General features: G+C 46.6%; 2 protein-coding genes and 1 long non-coding RNA gene across 5 annotated transcripts in view; 2 read left to right on the top strand and 1 right to left on the bottom strand.

The window, feature by feature from the left end:
- HYKK (hydroxylysine kinase) overlaps positions 1-8,494 on the top strand; it is a 30,909-nt gene extending 22,415 nt beyond the window's left edge. For 2 of the 3 annotated variants that reach the window (XM_039469417.2, XM_074392588.1), the window contains exon 5: positions 1,547-5,944. In XM_039469417.2, coding sequence (XP_039325351.1) covers positions 1,547-2,007 — 461 coding nt within the window. In that variant the 3' untranslated portion in view covers positions 2,008-5,944. Of the gene's footprint in view, positions 1-1,546; positions 5,945-8,153 lie in introns of those variants that run through there. The other variant, XM_039469418.2, reaches the window with a different exon arrangement.
- LOC141583446 (uncharacterized) lies at positions 4,004-12,224 on the bottom strand. Its single transcript, XR_012516060.1, has 3 exons — positions 10,311-12,224; positions 8,217-9,772; positions 4,004-6,122 (listed from the first exon to the last, which is right to left on the bottom strand). It is a non-coding gene; the product is annotated as an uncharacterized LOC141583446 (long non-coding RNA).
- Positions 12,225-12,509: 285 nt separating this feature from the next.
- PSMA4 (proteasome 20S subunit alpha 4) lies at positions 12,510-21,746 on the top strand. The gene is made up of 9 exons (XM_039469295.2): positions 12,510-12,630; positions 13,910-13,935; positions 14,168-14,210; positions 14,468-14,630; positions 16,088-16,165; positions 16,430-16,518; positions 17,376-17,506; positions 18,616-18,739; positions 21,329-21,746. Exons 2-9 carry the CDS (start codon positions 13,933-13,935, stop codon positions 21,481-21,483), a joined length of 786 nt encoding a protein of 261 aa, XP_039325229.1. The 5' UTR covers positions 12,510-12,630; positions 13,910-13,932; the 3' UTR covers positions 21,484-21,746.
- The last annotated feature ends 1,225 nt before the right edge of the window (positions 21,747-22,971 follow it).

Here is a 22,971-nt window from a genome sequence, read left to right as displayed (position 1 = left end):
CGGGCTGGAGTGCAGTGGCATGGTCTCCGCTCACTGCAACCTCCGCCTCCTGGGTTCAAGTGATTCTTATGCCTCAGCCTCCCTAGTAGCTGGGATTATAGGCATGAGCCACTGTGCCCAGCCAAGTTTTGCCTTATATATATTTGAAACAATTGTATAATATATCCCAATTTCAGAAATAGGTAGTTTAAAATCTATGATGTACAATAATAGTTTCTATGTGCCACTTACTATGTTACATTGCTTAAGCATGATTTACACACTCCTAAATCATGCAGAAGTCAGCATTATATTTAAAAGTTAAAATTAGATATCTTTTTTTTTTTTTTTTTTTTTGAGATGGAGTTTCACTCTTGTTACCCAGGCTGGAGTGCAATGGCGCATCTCGGCTCACCGCAGCCTCCGCCTCCTGGGTTCAGACAATTCTCCTGCCTCAGCCTCCTGAGTAGCTGGGATTACAGGCACGTGCCACCATGCCCAGCTAATTTTTTTTTGTATTTTTAGTAGAGACGGGGTTTCACCATGTTGACCAGGATGGTCTTGATCTCTTGACCTCGTGATCCACCCGCCTCGGCCTCCCAAAGTGCTGGGATTACAGGCTTGAGCCACTGCGCCCAGCTACCGTAAAGTTTTCTAAACACTCTTCACTCTGTTCTTATCTCATGCAGACTAGTAACATTTTGTAGAGTAGCACTGGCCACAGACCCCAGCAGTCAGTACTTTGCGTAGTACTGACTTAAAATATCACCCTTATTTCAATAACTAAAAAACAGGAAATTTAGAATTATCATGTTATCCGAAAAGTTTTGTTTAAAATCCTAGGTGAGGCCGGTCACGGAGGCTCAGGCATGTAATCCCAGCACTTTGGGAGGCTGAGGCAGGTAGATCATTTGAGGTCAGGAGTTCAAGACCAGCCTGGCCAACATGGTGAAACTCCATCTCTACTAAAAATACAAAAATCAGCTGGGTGTGTTGGGTACCCGCCTGTAATCCAGCTACTCAGGAAGCTGAGGCAGGGGAATTGCTTGAACCCAGGAGACAGAGGTTGCAGTGAGCCAAGACTGTGCCGCAGCACTCCAGCTGGGCAACAGAGTGAGACTCTGTCTCAAAAAAATAAAAATTAAAAAAATAAAATAAAATCCTAGATGAAAATAAAGGTAAATCTGGTCCATTCTAGGACTCTTTGCTTCTTCTAATAATATGAATATGTTTCTATTCTTTTTAAACGTCTCAGGATGTGAGCAGTTCTTTTCCCTTTACTCTTCTAATAGCCAAAATCAGGTATTTGCAGTGACTGCAGTCTACATCTTCTGGCCTTGTACTGATGAGAAGCAAAACCAAAACAATCCCAAATTAACTGCTTTTATTCTTTTCAGAGGAAATTATTTTATTTCAAGAAAAATTGGGCCTGGCCCTTTATTTCTGACTGCCCTTTACCTCTGACCCCTTATCATATTATCTGAATGGTTTTGCCTGTGAAAGAGAAACAGAAGGGGAGTAAACTGGGATAGTCAATAACTGTTTTTACATGGTTTTCTACTTTCAGGTATCAATCATGGAGACCTCAATGACCACAATATTTTAATGGAGTCCCGCAAGTCAGCCTCTGGCGATGCTGAGTATCAGGTGTCTGGTATTTTAGATTTCGATGACATGAGCTACGGCTACTATGTGTTTGAAGTGGCAATCACCATCATGTACATGATGATTGAAAGCAAGAGTTCTATACAAGTGGGAGGTCACGTCCTTGCAGGGTTTGAAAGCGTCATCCCACTGACAGCTGTAGAGAGGAGTGCCTTGTTTTTACTGGTCTGCAGTCGTTTTTGTCAGTCGCTTGTCATGGCCGCATACTCTTGCCAGCTATACCCAGAGAACAAAGACTATCTCATGGTTACTGCAAAAACTGGCTGGAAACACTTACAGCGAATGTTGGACATGGGTCAGAAAGCTGTAGAAACAATCTGGTTTGAAACTGCCAAATCCTATGAATCTGGGATCTGCATGTGACTGAGATCTCCACGTGACTAAAAGTTCCCTCTAAGTAGGGTAATTAAAATAGGACCAAATCAAATTTTAGGAAGGATTTTGCTGCACAGTTAAAAATCAGTTGATGGAATGGATCAGTTCTGACTAAGGGCGCATGAAACCCCTAAGAACTTCAAGCAATCTCATGATGGTTTTTTTTTTTTTTTTGAGACGGAGTTTCGCTCCTGTTACCCAGGCTGGAGTGCAATGGCGCGATCTCGGCTCACCGCAACCTCCGCCTCCTGGGTTCAGGCAATTCTCCTGCCTCAGCCTCCTGAGTAGCTGGGATTACAGGCACACGCCACCACGCCCAGCTAACTTTTTGTATTTTTAGTAGACACGGGGTTTCACCATGTTGACCAGGATGGTCTCGATCTCTTGACCTCGTGATCCACCCGCCTCGGCCTCCCAAAGTGCTGGGATTACAGGCGTGAGCCACCACGCCCGGCCAAGTCATGATGGTTTTTTAAAACTCACCAAAGTACCACGATCAAGCATATTTTTCTGAGAGGCTCACTTGCCATGTCTATAAAACACGCATAATGATACCATTTTGAATCAAATTATCTTCCAAGATCTATCTGTTCCAGCCCTGAGATTAATGACTTTTTTAAACTTTAAAAATGATATATATTAGGCCGGGCATGGTGGCTCAAGCCTGTAATCCCAGCACTTTGGGAGGCCGAGGCGGGTGGATCACGAGGTCAAGAGATCGAGACCATCCTGGTCAACATGGTGAAACCCTGTCTCTACTAAAAATAGTAAAAAAATTAGCTGGGCATGGTGGTGCGTGCCTGTAATCCCAGCTACTCGGGAGGCTGAGGCAGGAGAATTGCCTGAACCCAGGAGGCAGAGGTTGCGGTGAGCCGAGATCGTGCCATTGCACTCCAGCCTGGGTAACGAGCGAAACTCCGTCTCAAAAAAAAAAAAAAAAGATATATATTTATAGATAGATCTAGTGACATATTTTAAATATCCGGACATAACATACTGATCTAACTAACATAGTCAGTTCTATGAAACCTCCTCTCGTCTCTCCTTTCTCTAGAATCCCAGGGCACTGTGTCTTTTTCACGGCCCATCACTTCATATAACGGATCGTCGTCGTGCGGTCATCTTGCCCGAGAGCCGTTTGAGGGCAGAGACCATGTGAAACTTAACTTTTGTCTCCTCATCCCTTCTTATCACACTTGCTACTGTAGTGCCTTTCCCATGGAGAGCTCTTTAAAAAGATCTGAAAATAAATGTGTGCTAGAAGAAAGGATGGGGAAGGCACACATGAAGATGCTGAAGGAGAAAGCACAGACAGCATTAGGAAAATTCTTGACTTGTTTGAGGGGCAGTTGAAAGTAGAACTCCAGAGGCAGGTGCCACAAAACCCTGGAACTGCAAGGAAGCAAATAATGACATCCAGGCAAGGCCACTAACCCCTGAGCTACCTAAATATAATGGTTACTTTCAGACTGATACTAGGAACCTCCTTAAGCACAGATTTTTTTTTTATTTTTATTTTTATTATTTTTTTTTTTTTGAGACGGAGTTTCGCTCCTGTTACCCAGGCTGGAGTGCAATGGCGCGATCTCGGCTCACCGCAACCTCTGCCTCCTGGGTTCAGGCAATTCTCCTGCCTCAGCCTCCTGAGTAGCTGGGATTACAGGCACGCGCCACCATGCCCAGCTAATTTTTTTTGTGTTTTTAGTAGAGATGGGGTTTCACCTTGTTGACCAGGATGGTCTTGATCTCTTGACCTCGTGATCCACCCGCCTCGGCCTCCCAAAGTGCTGGGATTACAGGCTCGAGCCACCGCGCCCAGCCCAAGCACAGATTGTTAAATTCTCTGTTATGTGCTTATTTTGTATGACTGTGAAGTAGATTGGGTAGACTAAAGCTCACTGTATACTTGGCTCAAGTTATTTCACTGTGTTTCCGTCACTGATTTCTGTTCATGTCTCCTTTAGCATGATTTAGTAAATGGCTGTTTACTATTCTTTTTTTTTTTTTTTTTTTTTTTTTTTTTTTTGAGATGGAGACTTGCTCTGTTGCCCAGGCTGGAATACAGTGGTGTGATCTTGGCTCACTACAACCTCTGCCTCCCAGGTTCAAGTGATTCTCCTGCATCAACCTCCCGAGTAGCTGGGATTATGGGTACCCACCACCATGCCTGGCTAATGTTTATACTTTTAGTAGAGATGGGATTTCACCATGTTGGCCAGGCTGGTCTTGAACTCCTGACCTCATGATTCACTTGCCTCGGCCTCCCAAAGTGCTGGGATTACAGGCGTGAGCTACCGTGCCCGGCTGGCTGTTTACTATTCTTATGGTTTCAACTACTCGTTTTCTACAGAGAACTCAAGTCTAGAACCCTGGCTATTCCCTCTCAATAGTTCTCTCTCTATATATGAACAGGCGCTGACTCTGTCTCCATCTGTGTGTCTACCTACCTATTATCTACCTAGTCTTCCCAAACTAGATGTTTCTCTGAATTGTCTTATAAGGTTCATTTTTCACTTCTTTATCCCTCATTTTCATTTTTTTTTTTTTTTTTGAGGCAGGGTTTCACTGCAGCCTCAACCTCCTGGGCTCAGTTGATCCTCCCACCTCAGCCTCCCTAGTGGTTGGGACTTCAGGCATGTGCCACCATGCCCAGCTAATTCTTTAACTTTTTGTGGAGATTGGGGTTATACCTATCTCACAGAATTAATTGAGTTTACTGTGAAGATTTCACAAGAGAATAGTGCCAAGGGCTTAGCGCAGTGCATGGCACATAGTTAGGACTCAGTAAATATTTACTCAATAATGAAGCATATTCCAGGTTACCCAAACTCAGAATATTAGAGTAATTTTTTGCTTGCCTCTCTTATATTCAGTAAGCCTTACTGATTTTTAGAATCATCAAATTTTAGAAATCTGTCTTTCCTGGATTTTTTTTTGTTTGGGGTTTTTTGGTTTGCTTTTTTGAGACAGGTTTGCTGTCACCTAGGCTGGAGTGCAGTGGTATGATCACAGCTCACTGCACCTCTATCTCCTGGGCTCAAGCAATCCTCCCACCTCAGCCTCTTGAGTAGCTGGGACTACAGGCATGTGCCACCATGCCTAGCTAATTATTTTTGTAGAGATAGGGTCTCACTATGTTGCCCAGGCTGGTCTCAAACCCCTGAACTCAAGCAATCTTCCTGCCTCAGTCTCCCTAAACGCTAGGATTACAGGCATGAGCTATCGTACCTGGCCTGTGTTGTTTTTAACAATATATGAAAAAAGCCAACATTTATTCGGCACTGAAGTATTTTACCCACATTAGCTCACTTAATTTTTACAGCAAACCCATGAGAGAAGTGCTGTTACAATTCATCCGGATTTTCAGATAAGGAAATAGCAGCTGAAAAAGTAAAAATAATTTGCTCAAAGAGAGCCAGGGCTTAAATCAGGTCTTTCCGATGCAGACCATGCTCTCCACCACCACAAAGTTCCATGCTACTTTCTCACCCTTTCCTGTCCCTGCTACACACACACACACACACACACACACGCACGCACACACGCACATGCACACATGCACACACACACACTAGGAGGAACAAATGAGATCATTCACACGAAAGCACTTTCATGTCTCAGATTTAAGGGATTGTGGTTTTTATCTAGGTTGACCATTCAAGCTAAAAACTGGGGACCAGAAAAATGGACTGAAGCTTGGGTTTCACTTCCAGAGCAGTGTTCATCCTCAAAACTGATGAAACTCTATAGACTTCCCTCTTGATTGCCCCTGCTCACATGGATATTCCCAGTGCAAATACTCCCGACCACAGTTTTGATGTCTACATGCTGCCTTACACTGATATTTTACTACCCGGTGTGTGTTCTAACTTGTGTCCAATCAGTCAATTTCATGTGGTTTACATAAACTCTTTGGTGGCTGTGATGGTTCGTTTTAGGTGTCAACTTGCCTGATTACGGGAAACGGAGATAGGTAGTTACAGTATTATTCCTGAGCATGACTGTGCAGAAGTTTCCAGAAGAGACTGGCATTTCAATCAGCAGCTGAGTAAGGAAGATCCCCCTCACCAATGTGGGTGGACACCATCCCATCTGTTGAGGGCCTGGATAGAAAAACAAAAAAAAACAAAGGAAAGATGGATTCGGTCTCTCACAGGACAGCCATCTTCCCTTGCCCTCGGATATCAAAACTCCAGGTTCTTGGTCTTCAAACTCCGGGACTTAACCAGCGGCCCCTCAGGGTCTCAGGTAGTCAGCCTCAGTCTGAGAGTTACACCATCCACTCCTCTGGTTCTCAAGCCTTTAGACTCAGACTGAAACACGTCACTGGCCTCACTGGTTCTTCAGTTTACAGACAGCATACCTGGGGACAGCTGAACCTCCATAACTTATTTCCAAAATAAATCCCCTCCTGTTTATCTACCTATCCATCCATCCATCCCACCGATTCCGTTTCTCTGGAAAACCCTAAGACGATGCATGAATTAAATATTTCTTTGACTTTACCTTCAGGACCCAGCACCATGCCCCTAGAAGACCCAGTAAAGATGTGTTGAATAAACTGTAAGAATGAACACACCACTACAAGTGGACAAGGACAAGGGCACACCTGGTCCTCCCAAACAACGTGGAGAAAACCCAGTTCCAGATTCAGGAAGTGATACCATATGTCTGGCAAAGACTCTTTACTCTTGCAAGTGTCTTCTTCTGTCCAGACTTTTAACCCCTCCAGACTACAACAGCACTTGACTCTCTAGTGTTCTTAGTCGCCCTAACCTCTGCACTTCAGGTTATAAGGCAGATAAAAACTCTGGTTACTCATGTCTATAATCCCAGCACTTTGGGAGGCCAAGGTGGGCGGATCACAAGGTCAAAAGATTGAGACTATCCTGGCCAACATGGTGAAACCCTGTGTCTACTAAAAATACAAAAATTAGCCAAGCATGGTGGCATGCCTGTAGTCCCAGCTACTCAGGAGGCTAAGGCAGGAGAATCGCTTGAAACCGCAAGGCGGAGGTTGCAGTGATCCGAGCTCATGCCGCTGCACTCCAGCCTGGCAACAGAGCGAAACTCTGTCTCAAAGAAAAAAAACAAAAAAACAAAACAAAACAAAACAAAAAACTCTCATTACATATATTGCTGTGTGATGACCAAAAAATTTATGGCTTAAATTCCAATCATTTTAGGCTGGGTGCAGTGGCTCATGCCTATAATCCCAGCACTTTGGGAGGACAAGGTGGGTAGATCACCTGAGGTCAGACCAACCTGTCTAAAATGGCAAAACCCCATCTCTACTAAAAATACAAAAACTAGCTGGGCGTGGTGGTGGGCGCCAGCTACTCAGGAGGCTGAGGCAGGAGAATCACTTGAACCCAGGAGGTGGAGGTTGCAGTGAGCAGAGACTGCTCCAGCCTGGGGGACCAGGTGAGACTCCATCTCAAAAAAAAAAAAAACCTTCAATAATTTGATTAGTTTCTGGTTTCTGGCAGTCATGAATTCACACAGGCTCTGTGACATTTTGTCTCTGCTCCCCAATGCTGGGGCCTCCCCTGGGAAGACTTGAAGGCTGGGAGAGATTTGGTGCCTGGGAGAGACTCAATCACTGTGTAACCGAACACTGACTTCTTACAGAGTCCAGTTAACAAGGGTGAGGTCTGGTAGAGAGATAGAACTTATTAACAAAAACTAGTGAAGGGAAAGCAATCAGATTCCTTTCCAAATTAACAGCTTCTATTTTTAGGGAGAAGGCAGGGGTTTAACAGAAAACTTGATAAGGAAGGCATGCAAGAATTGGGCTGAGTACAGTGTCCGTGTGTCTCGTTCTGGTGGCTATCTTGGGTCCTGGTCCACCTGGACCCTGGGCTTATGTTATTTCAACAATGGCCAGGTAGTTAACTGGCTGCCTTGCAGTAATCTCTGGAACTTTGCAGCTGGGTCTCCAGACTTGGTCTGTGTGTCTCAGGATTAACCCCGGAACCTCTAAGACACATAATTAGATACTAGTAGACAGATAAATGTGAAGGCAGTATGTATGATGAGAAAAGGAGCCATGGAGTTAGTAAAAGGCTTCTGCAGTTTGCTTCAAGGTTGTATCTTTAAACCAAAGGAAAAAGGGAATTTTTCTTTTAATGCAGTTTGAAGCTAAGCTGCCTGGTTACAACTGGATACTGGAATCATCTGGAGGAATCTTCACTCACCTATCTGGTAGGCGACGCTGGGACTTCATCTAGACTGTTGGCCAAACACCTCTCCATGTGGTCTTTGCTTCCTCACAGCAAAATGCCAGGGTCCCAAGAACGACCATCCCAAGAGGACAAGACAGAACCACATCATCTTTTGTGATTTGCTCTTTGAAGTCACATGATATCACTTCCTGTAGGGCTGATGGCCCACAGGGTCGTGGGATGTTCCTTATGCTGTGCTGAGGCGCAGGATCTGAAAAATAAAGAGACAGGACACAGAAGTACAAGGAAAATGCAGCTGGGCTCGAGGGGCCACGCCACCTATGAGCGGAGTCAGGCGAGGCCCTGAATGTCCAGAAGCGTGAGTATTTATTGTGTACAGGTTAGGGGGGCAGGGCAGTGAGTGAAGTCATTTTTAAGGGTAGTGATAGGGTCGTGAGCAATATAACAAGGGGTCCACCGCCATTAGGTCGCCTAGGCTGGGAGGTGGACAGTGCGAGCAAGGGGTCCATTCCCATTAGGTCATCGAGGCAAGGGCTGTGTACAGTAAGGGGTCCACCCCCATTAGGTCACCAAGGCATGGAGGTGGGCCATGCTCAGTGAAGAGGGTGCAGTGTGCAAACTACTAAGAAGATTTATAGGAGGATGCTTTAAGTCACATAGCAGTGACAGAGCTGTCAGGGTCTACGCCACCTGCTGGCAGCTTCCAATGAGTTCTATAGGGGAATGCTTTTCGAGCAGCACAGTAGCAAGAGCTGATAAAGTTCAAGAGCTGATAAAGTTCACAGTCCCCAAGGTGGATTGCGGGTCTGAGGGCAGCGATCCACAAGAACTGGAGCAAGGTCCTACAACTCCTTTATCAGGAGGAGTGGCTCTCGCCCCAAGCCTGCCGTACAGCAGGTGTCTTTACAATACTGAACGCTGCTGCCTGGGCCATGGATTCTTGTCCTGGTGTAACTGTTTTCCCTTAAATCATGCTCTGCACTGTGTCTGCTCTAGGCATTCTTCCGACTATAAGCTGCTTATTCCTTAATTCATGCTCTGTACTGTGTCTACTCTAGGCATTCCTCTGATTATGAACTAAAATACAGTTTTATATATATATGGAAATAACTGAGTGGTAACACTATAAACTGAGATATTCTCCAGATCTTTTTTCTTTTCTTTTTTTTTAATTTTTGTTTTAAAAAGATGGGGTTTCACCACGTTGGTCAGGCTGGTCTTGAACTCCCGACCTCAGGTGATCTGCCCACCTTGGCCTCCAAAGTGCTGGGATTACAGGCTTGAGCCACCACGCCCGGCCAATATTCTCCAGATTTTTTTTTTTTTTTTTTTTTTTTGAGGCAGAGTTTCGCTCTTGTTACCCAGGCTGGAGTGCAATGGCGCGATCTCGGCTCACCGCAACCTCCGCCTCCTGGGCTCAGGCAATTCTCCTGCCTCAGCCTCCTGAGTAGCTGGGATTACAGGCACGTGCCACCATGCCCAGCTAATTTTTTGCACTTTTAGTAGAGACGGGGTTTCACCATGTTGACCAGGATGATCTCGATCTCTCGACCTTGTGATCCACCCGCCTCGGCCTCCCAAAGTGCTGGGGTTACAGGCTTGAGCCACCGCGCCCGGCCCCTATTCTCCAGATCTTAATTGTGCCAGGATTCTGCTTAGCTCTCCTTCCCCGGTGCCTATATTGGGGATTACCCACAACTTCCATTGCAGTCACAGGCTCACCCAGATTCAGAATAAGGGGACACAGAACCTCCCAATGAGAACCATCAGTGGCACATTCTAAGGGGAACATGTGGGATGAGAGACGTTGAGGGCTCAGTATCCAAAAACATCACTTTAATCCTCTCTTCCCATTACTGACCAAAACAAATTCTGGCATTGAAGGCACTCTGCACTTAGGCCCCAGATGCCTTCCCTTCTTTACCTCCTGTATTATTTTCTCCATTCAGGCCAGACGGAACTACTCAGTCACCCAAACCTGTCAGACTCATTCTTCTTTTGCCCTTTTTCTCAACTAATCCCTCTTCTTTACACCCGAGGAATTCTCTCACTTAAAAGTTACCGTTCACTGCTGGGCGCAGTGGCTCACACCTGTAACCCCAGCACTTTGGGAGGCCAAAGTGCGTGGATCACCTGAGATTCAGGAGTTCAAGACCAAACATAAGCCGGGTGTGGTGGTGGGCACCTGTGATCCCAGCTACTCGGGAGGCTGAGGCAGGAGAATCACTTGAACCAGGAAGGCGGAGGTTGCAGCGAGCCAAGATTGTGCCACTGCACTCCAGCCTGGGTAACAAAGCCAGACTCAATCTCAATAATAATAATAATAATAATAATGTTACTGTTCGCTGAATTGTGCAGAATGAACTAAGGTGGCAGGCAGGGCCCCTCAGAGATGCCATAGTTACACCACCTGAGGAAGCTTTCAGAGCACCACCTGCACGTGGCTCTGCCACCTTGCCTTGGCTCACTTCCCTGTGTGCTTGGAAAGCAGAGAAGATAGAAAATGCAGCTTACTTCTAAGCTATCTCCTTTTCAAAGCCCAGATCCCCCAACAATTTTGCACCCAACATGAAGAGGACAGATTCTGCCCAAAGGGCTGCTTTCTGGGAGAGGTTGTGAGCAGATGACTTCATACGAACCCAGACCTACTCAACCTTCTAGCCTGAAAAAACCTAAACATGAATAGTAGATAGTTTATGTAGGGACAGAGGCTGAATGAGCAAAAGGGTGGAGTGACGGATAATGAACACATAAACAACCATGTAAGAAGATAAAATGCTGCGAGTATATGCTGATGGTAGGGTACTGCTTTAACTATGCTGGTCAGAGAAATCCTTTCTGACTGGTGAAAAGCAGAGAGAGACCAAGGTGAAAATTCTCCCCAAAGTGTGAACCTGATTATAATTTTTCTAAATTTAATTTTTAGAGCCAGAGTCTTTATCTCTCACCCAGGCTGGAGAGCAGGTGCAATCATACCTCAAGCCAGCCTCCTGCCTCAGCCTCCCAAAGCGGTAGAATTACAGGTGTGAGTCACCGTGCTGACCCTCATCATCATTTTTTTTTTCTTTTTCTTTCTTTTTTTTTTTTTTTTGAGACGGAGTTTCGCTCTTGTTACCGAGGCTGGAGTGCAATGGCGCGATCTCGGCTCACCGCAACCTCCGCCTCCTGAGTTCAGGCAATTCTCCTGCCTCAGTCTCCTGAGTAGCTGGGATTACAGGCACGCGCCACCACGCCCAGCTAATGTTTTTTTTTTTTTTTTTGTATTTTTAGTAGAGACGGGGTTTCACCATGTTGACCAAGATGGTCTCGATCTCTTGACCTCGTGATCCACCCGCCTCGGCCTCCCAAAGTGCTGGGATTACAGGCGTGAGCCCCCGCGCCCGGTCCATTTTTTTTTTTTTTTCTTTTGAGACGGAGTCTCACTCTTTTCTCCAGCCCAGGCTGGAGTAAAGTGGCCTACTCTCAGCTCACTGCAACCTCCATCTCCCGAATTCAAGCGATTCTTGTGCCTCAGCCTCCTGAGTAGCTCGGATTACAGGCGCCTGCCACCACGCCCAGCTAATTTTTGTATTTTTAGTAGAGAGGGGTTTCATCATATTGACCAGACTGGTCTCGAACTCCCGACCTAAGGTGATCCACCAACCTTGGCCTCCCAAAGCGCTGGGATTACAGGCGTGAGCCACCCCGCCCAGCCTTCCTCATCATAATTTGTATGTCCAAAAATGTATGCATCAGCAGGAATAGCGGAAGCCAGAATGAAAAAGGGAGATGACGAGACGGGTAAAGTCTGATGTGGTTGGAACCATTCTGGGAAACAGGACAGGAATGACGGCGATTGAGAGAGGCAGGTCCACACTCTGTGTTGTCCTGGGTCTGAACAGTCAAGAGAAAGTGAAAGGAGGAGGAAATTAGCTCTACAGCAGTTCCACCGCGCTTGGCCACGGTCTTCGTGCCCTCCTCACCGTGGCACAGCAACCCCTCCACGCGCTGAGGACTCCAGCACTCCAGCGCCCCCGCGCCCCCGACCCCCGCGCCCCCGCACCCCCGACCCCCGCAGCCCCGCGCCCCCGACCCCCGATCCCCCGCGCCCCGGACCCCCGCACCCCCGACCCCCGCGCCCCCGATCCCCCGCGCCCCCGCGCCCCCGACCCCCGCGCCCCCGACCCCCGCGCCCCCGCACCCCCGCGCCCCCGCACCCCCGACCCCCGCGCCCCCGCGCCCCCGACCCCCGCACCCCCGCGCCCCAGCTCCCACGAGGGCCGAGGGCGCTGGCCCCGCCCCGCAAGCAGGACTTCCGCGTCCTCCCCGGAGGGTCTGCGCATGCGCGGGGGCCATATTCGCAGCGGCTACTCAGAGGCGCTGGTGATTTTCCCCCGCGGAGTTCAGGGCTCCGTGGCCGTCCCAAGTCTTCAGGGTCTTCCCTCCGGTGAGCCTTCGCCCCCCGGGGGCCCGCAGACGCTTGGCCGCTCGCTCCTCGGGCCGGGCTCGTGAAGGGCGAGCCAGTCGGTCTCGGCCGCAGCCGCCGCCGAGAGCCCCGGGCGCGATGACTCTGCGCCGCCTCCTCGGTGACGGACCGGCCGCCGGGATTGGCCCTCGCCGGCCGCCGTCGGGGGCTTCGCGGGGCCCGGCGAGGGGTCGGGGCGGCGGGGGGCGTGGGGGGGTCGGGGCGGCCGCGGTCCCCGGGAGTTCCTGCGAGTCCGCGCCCGCGGTGCCGGCGTCCGGCGTGGAGGCCGAGAGCCGCGCCTGCGCTCGGACCCGACCCCGCCGGCGCGCGCCCGCGCCCTGCCTGCGCCTTCCCGGGGCCGCCGTCCCGGCCGGCTCGCTGCCCTCGCTGCCCTCGCTGCCCTCGCTGCCCTCGCTGCCCTCGCTGCCCTCGGCCGCACCAGCCCGGGCGATCCTCGGGAATCCCAGAGGAGCCCTCGGCTGAGAGACGGCGCCCCGGTTTCCACGTGGGCGCGCGGGCTCTCCGGGGTTTGACGCCGGCTCGCCTTTCCGGGCCCCGTCCCCGTGTTCCCGGAGTCGGGAACGTGGGCTTCGGACTGGGGCCTTTCCGCCGAACAGCGCCGCACGCCCGGTGGTGTCTTTTGCACGAGTCGTGCCCGTGCTGCCCAGATGACCGCCTTCAGCCCCAAGTGCGGGACCCAGATCCCTCTGGAGAAGGCCTGAGCCTCTTCACTTGGCATTCAAGGCTCCGCGTGATTCGGAGACTCGCTTAGTTCTTATTTGTATATATTTTCAAAGATCAGCCGTTTGTCTCATGCCCACTAAGTCATCCTGCCTCAGTACCCTTTGTCATACTTTCTGGAATGCCCTTCCCCTCTTTCTCCCCGCCTCCCCCCCCCGTTCTTTCTCTTAGACCCGAGGGTTCTTGGCCTTTTTTCTGCCTCTCCTGTCTCTTGATTTACTTTCATTTTCTGTAGCGGTTTCTCAGAAAATGCTTTCTTGATTTTTCTTCATCCCTTTTCCCACCCTGCCCTCGGTTCCTCTTTCCACATTATAAGCTATGTCTGCCTCTGTCACCTAACTGCCAGTGTTAGCTTTTCAGGACAAGAATTGGTTTTACACATTTTGGTATTCCAGCATCTAGCATAATGCCTGACACTTAGCTGAAGAAAGGGAGTAAATAAAACAGATTTGTAAAGTCAGCAAACGCTTTTTAATTTGTGAATCTTATTTTAATGATGATCCGATTTGCTTTTTTACAGGAACTAGATAAAGTTCAGAAAACATGGTGAGTTAATACCAACAAACGGTTGTCTGATAAATAGTATTGTGTGCAGCCTACAGCCTTGTGTGGGAAAATTGAAACGGAAGGAGAGCCGTGGGATGGGCCTTCTTTCTTGTCAGTTTCTCACCCATTGAACTCTGTTTGCCAGGAGAGGTTCTGTAGGATGATTTGTAGGCTTGCAGGAGCTTTCTTACTTTCAGTGGGTAGGAATCACTTTTGTGTTTTTCCTTTGCAGTCTCGAAGATATGACTCCAGGACCACTATATTTTCTCCAGAAGGTAAAATAGAAATTGTTTAATCTGCCTCAAGTTAAAAAAAAACAAAAAACAAAAAAACGTGTTAGACTTTTAGGAAAACAATGTACAAACTTTTTGTAGTTGCAAAGTTCTTTCCTTTTGTTGTTTGAAGCAATTATGGTCACCAGATTGATTATACCCTAGAGGAGTAAAAGCGGGACTTTTGTTTCTAGCTTGCTTCATTGCAGATTTCTTTTGGGCCAGTGAAGTCTTGGCTTCTCACTGCTTTTGTTTTATAGGTCGCTTGTACCAAGTCGAATATGCCATGGAAGCGATTGGACATGCAGGCACCTGTTTGGGAATTTTAGCAAATGATGGTGTTTTGCTTGCAGCAGAGAGACGCAACATCCACAAGCTTCTTGATGAAGTCTTTTTTTCTGAAAAAATTTATAAACTCAATGAGTAAGTTAGATTTTAGGAAAGAGTTTTAAAAAATATCTCACTTCCTCACATAAGTGGGAGCTATGTAATTTGGGAGGGCTCTTCCGTGTGATATGGTAGAATTGAAGTTGTGCCTTTATTTTGCTTGAAACCTCTTTGAGGCCTGGTACCAGGTGTTATTCCTTTTAAGTGCAGAGCAAACACTTAATGGAGAAGCCAGCATTGTGTAATGATAAGGGTACAGACTTAGTCACAGAGATTTGGGTTCAAGTCCAGGCTTCACCCATACAGGCTATGTGACCTTGCACCAATTATTTAATTTCTTTTCTTTTTTTTTTTTAAGGCGTGGTTTTACCGTATTGGTCAGGCTAGTCTTGAACTCCGACCTCAGGTGGTCCGCCCACCTTGGTCTCCAAAGTGCTTGGATTATAGTCGTAAGACACCACGCCCAGCCCAATTTAATTTCTTTGGGTCCCAGAGCCTCCTAAAGTGGTTGTGGCAGTTTAATGAAATAAAATGAATGAAATACAATAGTATAGTGTTTGGCATGTAGTAGGTCCTCAAAATATTGTTTAGAATAGCTACGCAGAGGCCAGGCATGGTGGCTCATGCCTGTAATCCAAGCACTTTGGAGGCCAAGGCGGGTGGATCACCTGAGGTCAGGAGTTCAAGACCAGCCTGACCAACATGGTGAAACCCCGTCTTAAAAAAAAAAAAAAAAAAAAAAAAGGAAATAAACACCTCTAAAAGGAGCATAGCCCTGTGCTTCCTAGGCAGGCTTTAAACCCTCCTGTCATTGTCCCCTGTTAACCTCTGTCCAGCCAGACCTTAGGAAATGAATACTAATCAAGAGCAGTCTGTCTGTCTAGCAAAATCTTTTTTTTAACCCCGAGACAGATTCTTGCTCTGTCACCCAGGGTGGAGTATGGCGATGCCATCTTGGCTCACTGCAACCTCTACCTCCCGGGCTCAAGTGATCCTCCCACCTCAGCCTCCCAAGTAGCTGGGACTATAGGTGTGCACCGCCACACCCAGTTTTTTATTTTTTGTTAAAATGGGATTTTGCCATGTTGCCCAGGCTGTTCTTGAACTCCTGGGCACAAGCTCTCTGTCTACCTCGGCCTCCCAAAGTGCTGGGATGACAGCTGTGAGCCATTGTGGCCGGCCTGTCTTTTTATTCTTTGTTGCTACATCTTGAGATTTACTTTAGCTTCTTGGCGCTGATTCTCTTACCCTATTCATAGGGTGGTAATGATCAGTACATCGATTAAAGAACTTAAGGGCACATTGGTTAGTCTTCATGTTGAATGACATCAAGTAAATGTCTCTTACAAAAATAAAACTTCCGTAGGATTTTTCTGAAGTAGCTGCTGTGAAGCAAGTGGAGTAAATATTTAATAGAACTCTGTGCGTTAATACTTGCAGGCCCCTCACAAATGTCTTGCCTGCTTACAGATCACTGTCTTTTTCTCTTTAAGGGATATGGCTTGCAGTGTGGCAGGCATAACTTCTGATGCTAATGTTCTGACTAACGAACTAAGGCTCATTGCTCAAAGGTATGGTCATAAATAGCATAAATGATAAATCAGTTTTGACGTTTCTATGGAGAGCTCACTTTTGCAAAGAGTAAAATCATTAAAAATATTTTAATTGAAAATTACAGAATTTTTTTTTAAACCAAACTTAACAAAATGTTATTTACTATGAGAATATTCGGATGTTAGGTTGTCCCTATGGCATAGATTGCTTTTCAGAGAGTATTTACCTTAGAGTCTGTCTGTGTTTTAGAGAAAACTAATGCGCTGATCTCTTTATCCTAGGTATTTATTACAGTATCAGGAGCCAATACCTTGTGAACAATTGGTTACAGCACTGTGTGACATCAAACAAGCTTATACACAATTTGGAGGTACTTAATTTTTTTGAAAATTTTATTCCAAAAAGTTAAGTCATTTTATGACTTACAACATTTTTGAGGTAGTAAAAAATTGAAAAATAGATCCTTTTGTTTTAAATTAAATTTTTTAAATTGGCAAATAATAGTTGTATGTATTCATAGGGTACATCATGTTTCGGTACATACAATGATCAGATCAGGATAATTGGCACATTCATCGTCTCAAACACTTCGCTGTGTTGGGAGCCTTCCATATCCTTCTAGCTATTCGAAACTAACGTGTTACAGTTAACTATATTAATCTTACAGTGGTGTAGAACACTAGAAATCCCTACATTCTTATTTCATGAGTGAACCTGTTTCCTCCACCGTGTAAATTACCATAGTTTTATTAATAGGATATGTAAAGTCCGAGATAACATTTTCAAATCTGGACGCTAACTGCTGTTTACATAATAATGAAATTCAGCCCTGGTCCTCTGTCTATTCCGGGCGTCCCCCAACTATGGCCCCCTGAGGCCATTTATCCGGCCCCCTGCCGCACTTCAGGAAGGGGCACCTCTTTCATTGGTGGTCCGTGAGAGGAGCACAGGATGTGGCGGCCCTCCACCTGTCTGAGGGACAGTGAACTGGCCCCCTGTGTAAAAAGTTTGGGGACGCCTGGTCTATTCCCTCTCCTGGCTGTGTCCAAATCATAGAAACAGACGTGGAATTTGTCATAGAGCTTATCTATGGTAGCCAGAATACAAAACAGTTTATGAACGCTTAAGTTCACAGAGAAGGGTTTAGCTACACTCACTGAGCTCAAGTAACTATAGTGATACTAAATTTAGATTATTGATATATTTGGTTTTTTTTCTTTGTTAAAGGCAAACGTCCCTTTGGTGTTTCATTGCTCTACATTGGCTGGGATAAGCATTATGGCTTTCAGCTCTATCAGAGTGACCCCAGTGGAAATTACGGTGGATGGAAGGCCACGTGCATTGGAAATAATAGTGCTGTGAGTATTTTTGTTGTGCTATAAAATCTAGCAGAAGGTCTCATAACTGCCGTAATTTTGCAGTGGTGATGAACGTACACAATATTTTACAATAGCTGCAACAATCTTAATGTGATATGGAAATATTTGTGATTTCTGTTGGTGACAGAATTGCTGGTATAGCTAATATATTGGGGTTTGTTAACTACATTAATAATTAAATGCCAATTTTCAATTAAGAGTTGTAAAATTAGAAGTTGTAATTTTGTTTCACAACCTAGTTTACAGATCCCCTGAATTCTATGACAGACCCCTTGGGAGACTGAGGTACTTTATAGAGCATCAGTACCCACTCCTCTCACCTCGTGCCATGTGTGCCTTGCCTGTCATCAAAATTCTTTATATGGGCCAGGCATGGTGGCTCATGCCTGTAATCCCAACACTTTAGGAGGCTGAGGCAGGTACATCACTTGAGCTCAGGAGTTTGAGACCAGCCTGGGCAACATGGCAAAACACCATCTCTACAAAAAATACAAAACTTAGCTGGGTGCGGTGGCATGTGCCTGTAATCCTAGCTACCTGGGAGGCCAAGGTGGGAGGAGGATCACCTGAGCCTGGGGAGGCTGAGGATACAGTGAGCTGAGATCACACCACTGCACTCCAGCCTGGGCAACAGAGTGAGCCCCTGTGTCTTTTAAAAAAAAAAAAAATGTTGATACTTGTAATGCCAGTCATAATTGAGGCTGCTTACGGTGGCTTCCGCCTGTAATCCCAGCACTTTGGGAGGTCAAGGCAGGCGGATCACTTGAGGTCAGGAGTTCGAGGCCAGCCTGACCAACACAGAGAAACCCCGTCTCTACTAAAGATACAAAATTAGCTGGATGTGGTAGTACATGCCTGTAATCCCAGCTACTGGGGAAGCTGAGGCAGGAGAAATGCTTGAACCTGGGAGGCGTAGGTTGCAGTGAGCCAAGATTACGCTATTGCACTCCAGCCTGGGCACCAAGAGCGAAACTCCATCTCAAATAATGATCATTATAATAATTATTTAGGCATTTTTCTTGTAGACCAATCCATGTTTCTAAAAAAATGTAAAAACTTAAACTTCTGTGTTGATTCGTGTTTTATAGGCGGCTGTGTCAATGTTGAAACAAGACTACAAAGAAGGAGAAATGACGTTGAAGTCAGCACTGGCTTTAGCTATCAAAGTGCTAAATAAGACCATGGATGTTAGTAAACTGTCTGCTGAGAAAGGTAACTCATGTTCTCTCCTTTACTTCGTTAGACCGAGTAGGTTAGGTTTTAATGTGTTATACTAGTTCATTGAAACAGCAGGCTTGTGAATTAGGTGATGTTATCCCTGTCTTCTGAGGACACTAGGGCTTACTGAGGGTAAGTGGGTTGACCAAGGTCAGCATTGGTGAATTGTGGACATACTATTCTCAGTACTCACAGATAGAGATCCTGTACCGTGCTATGTTTAGTTAACAGTTATCAAATCTTCTCATCAATGATATCTTTGCTTGTGTGTATGTGTGATAAAACATAGCACGTATTTATATATTTGTACATAGGTTTGGTTTTCTTTACCAGAGATAAAACTTTTACATGGGTTGTGATAGCCTCTCCTATTGTTTCGAATCTACTAATCACTTATTTTATGTTAGCAATTCCAGATACTTTGTTCAATTTAAGCTATATGACTATATAAAAGAATATTTCAGGCCAGGTGTGGTGGCTCACGCCTATAATCCCAGCACTTTGGGAGGCCGAGGCAGGCAGATCACCTGAGGTTGGGAGTTCAAGACAGCCTGACCAACGTGGAGAAACACTGTCTGTACTAAAAGTACAAAAAATTAGCTGGGCGTGGTGGTGCATGCCTGTAATCCCAGCCAGTTGGGAGGCTGAACCCAAAAGGCAGAGGTTGCAGTGAGCTAAGACAAGACCGCAACATTGCACTCCAGCCCGAGCAACAAAAGCGAAACTCTGTTTCAAAAAAAGAATATTTCAACTGGGCGTGGTGGTGGCTCAGGCCTGTAACTCCAACACTTTGGGAGGCCAAGGTAGGCGGATCACCTGAGGCCAGGAGTTCAAGACCAGCCTGGCCAACATGGTGAAGCCCTGGCTCTACTTTTAAAATACAAAAATTAGCCTGGCGTGGTGGTGCACACCTGTAATCCCAGCTACTCGGGAGGCTGAGGCAGGAGAATCATTTGAACTGGGAGGTGGAGGTGGAGGCTACAGTGAGTTAAGATTGCACCACTGCACTCCAGCCTGGGTTACAGAGACTCCGTCTCAAATTTCTAAATGTTTTTAAGAAACTGGTAAATTAACATGTCGCTTTAGATTAGGACAGTTTAGCTCCTGGTGTTCTTTAGAAAATGCCACTTATGGCCAGGCATGGTGGCTCACACCTGTAACCCCAGAACTTTGAGAGATCAAGGAGGGTGGATTACCTGAGGTCAGGAGTTTGAGACCAACCTGGCCAACATGGTGAAACCTCTTCTCTACTAAAAATGCAAAAAATTAGCCACGCATGGTGGTTTGCACCTGTAACCCCAGCTATTCGGAAGGCTGAGGCAGGAGAATTGCTTGAACCTGGGAGGCACAGGTTGGGGTGAGCCAAGATTGTGCCATTGCACTCCAGCTTGGGTAACAAGAGCAAAACACAGTCTCAACAAAAAAAAAGAAAAAAAAATGCCATTTACATGCAGATTGCCCTCTGTTGTCTTCTTCCACCCAATTTCAAGGAGACACGACTCAATTTCCCTGGTACAAAACAAAATTCCTTCCCCTTAGTATTAGTCTGCTTTTCTTGGCCATTTCATGCCTTTTTTTGTTTTGTTTTTGAAACAGAGTCTCATTCTGTCACCCAGGCTGGAGTGCAGTGGCATGATCTCAGTTCACTGCAATCTCCGCCTCCCGGTTTCAAGTGATTCTCCTGCCTCAGCCTCCTGGGTAGCTGGGACTCCAGGTGCCTGCTGCCATGCCTGGCTAATTTTTTGTTTTTTTTTTTTTTTTTAAGACGGAGTTTCGCTCTTGTTACTCAGGCTGGAGTGCAATGGCGCGATCTCGGCTCACCGCAACCTCCGCCTCCTGGGTTCAGGCAATTCTCCTGCCTCAGCCTCCAGAGTAGCTGGGATTACAGGCATGCGCCACCATGCCCAGCTAATTTTTTGCACCTTTAGTAGATACGGGGTTTCACCATGTTGACCAGGATGGTCTCGATCTCTTGACCTCGTGATCCACCCGCCTCGGCCTCCCAAAGTGCTGGGATTACAGGCTTGAGCCACCACGCCCGGCATTTTTTGTATTTTTAGTGGAGATGGGGTTTCACCATGTTAGCCGGGATGGTCTCAATCTCCTGACCTCATGATCTGCCCGCCTCAGCCTCCCAAAGTGCTGGAATTACAATTGTGAGCCACTGCACCCAATTTTTTTTTTTTTTTTAAAAAGACTTGCAAAGTCCATAAAAAATAATTGTTATTACCAGTTGAAGATTCTGACTGAAATTGTGGTTCTTTCTGATCAGCCCAGCTAAAAGTCGGCCAGCAATAGCAGTTGGTCAATCACACTTTTTCTAAGGGAGTGACGGAATGGCTGCTAAGAAAGTTGTAACGGGTGAGGTGAAGCTATTTCAGTAAAAATTGTAATTAAAACATTACAAGATCAAAGGTATTTTGTTCTCATAAAAGGGAGTAATAATATTAAGCATAAAACATAAGAGAGCGCTGAACTAAGGTTTCAATGATGTGATGAGCAGAAACCGCAAGTGCCTGTTAAGTTTCTCTGCTAAGTATGCCTGCCTGCCTGCAGTGCAAATAAACACGTGTTTGTTTTCAGTGGAAATTGCAACACTAACAAGAGAGAATGGAAAGACGGTAATCAGAGTTCTCAAACAGAAAGAAGTGGAACAGTTGATCAAAAAGCATGAGGAAGAAGAAGCTAAAGCCGAGCGTGAGAAGAAAGAAAAGGAACAGAAAGAAAAGGACAGATAGACCCCGTCAGGTTCGGTCACTCACTTGGGGCACCGTTTCAGTGTGAAAGCTGTCCTGCTCTTCCACACGAGGAGGCTTTGCCTTTCTCTAAACTGGTGCAGTGGGAAAACGGGACGTTACATGCTGAATCGGGTCCTCGTCATTTCTGTTCAGTCGAACACTTTACTGTCATTGATGAGGGTTACTTTCCGTGGACATCTGCATCTTCCACACACACCCCCTTTTTTGGAATAAAATTGGGAAAATGGAAATGAAGGAATAAATTCTCTGTAGCAGTAATTGTTAAATACACAAAACTGACAGGGCGAGCGTCTTCTTTTCAGGCTCTGTGCACACTGTGGCTTACACCCCTTTCACAAAGATGAGCACATTCGTCAGGCCGGCCAGGTCATTCATCTCTCTCCAGGGACTGGCTCGAGAATGAACACGTGGGCCGAGCAAAGCCAGGATTGATGTGTGGATATGAGGCTCTCGCAGCTCGGACCGAGGCTGCCCACCAAGCTGCGTGGAAGGTGAGGTGGAGGAGGAGTTAAGGCCACAGAGGAAAAGTGAAACCAAGAGATGAGAACAGTTACTGTTGGCTGAAGGGAGCTCCGTTGCTGGGCTTTGTTCAGCCTGAGTTCCCTTGGGTTCTGTGGCTTCGTGATAGAAGTGATGCAGGGCAGTGCTACTTAACGTGTAGCCGTGGTGCTTGAGCATCACCTTGTGTCCCATCCCAGATCGACTTCATTAATACCTCTGAGGGTGGAACCCAGTAATCTCTTTTAACAGGCTCTGCAGGTGATTCTTAGGAATGCTAAATAAAGCTTTCAGAAGTTTTTGTTACACAAAAACTTAGTTTAGAATCACCTAGCAAGCTTTTGCAACTTATAATGCCATATCAACTCAAGCTCTGTGGTGGAACCCAGATAGTAATGCTTCTTAAACTCTTCAAGTGATTTCCATCAGCCAGGATGAGAACCCACGCATGGAGCCATAGTTTACCCTTCTCTCAGCTGTTGTCAATCAAATATGGTAACCCAGCCTAACTCTTCATCGTAGATTTTCTTTTTTTTGAGACAGAGTTTCACTCTTGTTACCCAGGCTGGAGTGCAATGGCGCGATCTCAGCTCACCGCAACCTCCGCCTCCTAGGCTCAGACAATTCTCCTGCCTCAGCCTCCTGAGTAGCTGGGATTACAGGCACACACCACCACGCCCAGCTAGTTTTTTGTATTTTTAGTAGAGACGGGGTTTCACCATGTTAACCAGGTTGGTTTCGATCTCTCGACCTTGTGATCCACCCGCCTTGGCCTCCCAAAGTGCTGGGATTACAGGCTTGAGCCACCGCACCCGGCCTTCATTGTAGATTTTCTTAAAGAATGCAGCTTTCAGCTGGGCGCAGTGGCTCACGCCTGTAATCCCAGCACTTTGAGAGGCCAAGGCAGGCGGATCATGAGGTCAATAGATTGAGACCATCCTGGCTGTGGTGAAACCCCGTCTCTACTAA

The sequence above is a fragment of the Saimiri boliviensis genome, chromosome 2, assembly GCF_048565385.1.
Source record: "Saimiri boliviensis isolate mSaiBol1 chromosome 2, mSaiBol1.pri, whole genome shotgun sequence".
Taxonomy (NCBI): domain Eukaryota; kingdom Metazoa; phylum Chordata; class Mammalia; order Primates; family Cebidae; genus Saimiri; species Saimiri boliviensis.
This window is presented reverse-complemented; position numbering and strand designations above follow the sequence as displayed.

Excerpts from the sequence above, each read along its gene's own strand:
- PSMA4 (XM_039469295.2), top strand. Across the intron at positions 14,211-14,467 it reads CACTATATTTTCTCCAGAAG|GTCGCTTGTACCAAGTCGAA; the intron begins GTAAAATAGAAA and ends TTTGTTTTATAG. Across the intron at positions 16,166-16,429 it reads CTAAGGCTCATTGCTCAAAG|GTATTTATTACAGTATCAGG; the intron begins GTATGGTCATAA and ends TCTTTATCCTAG.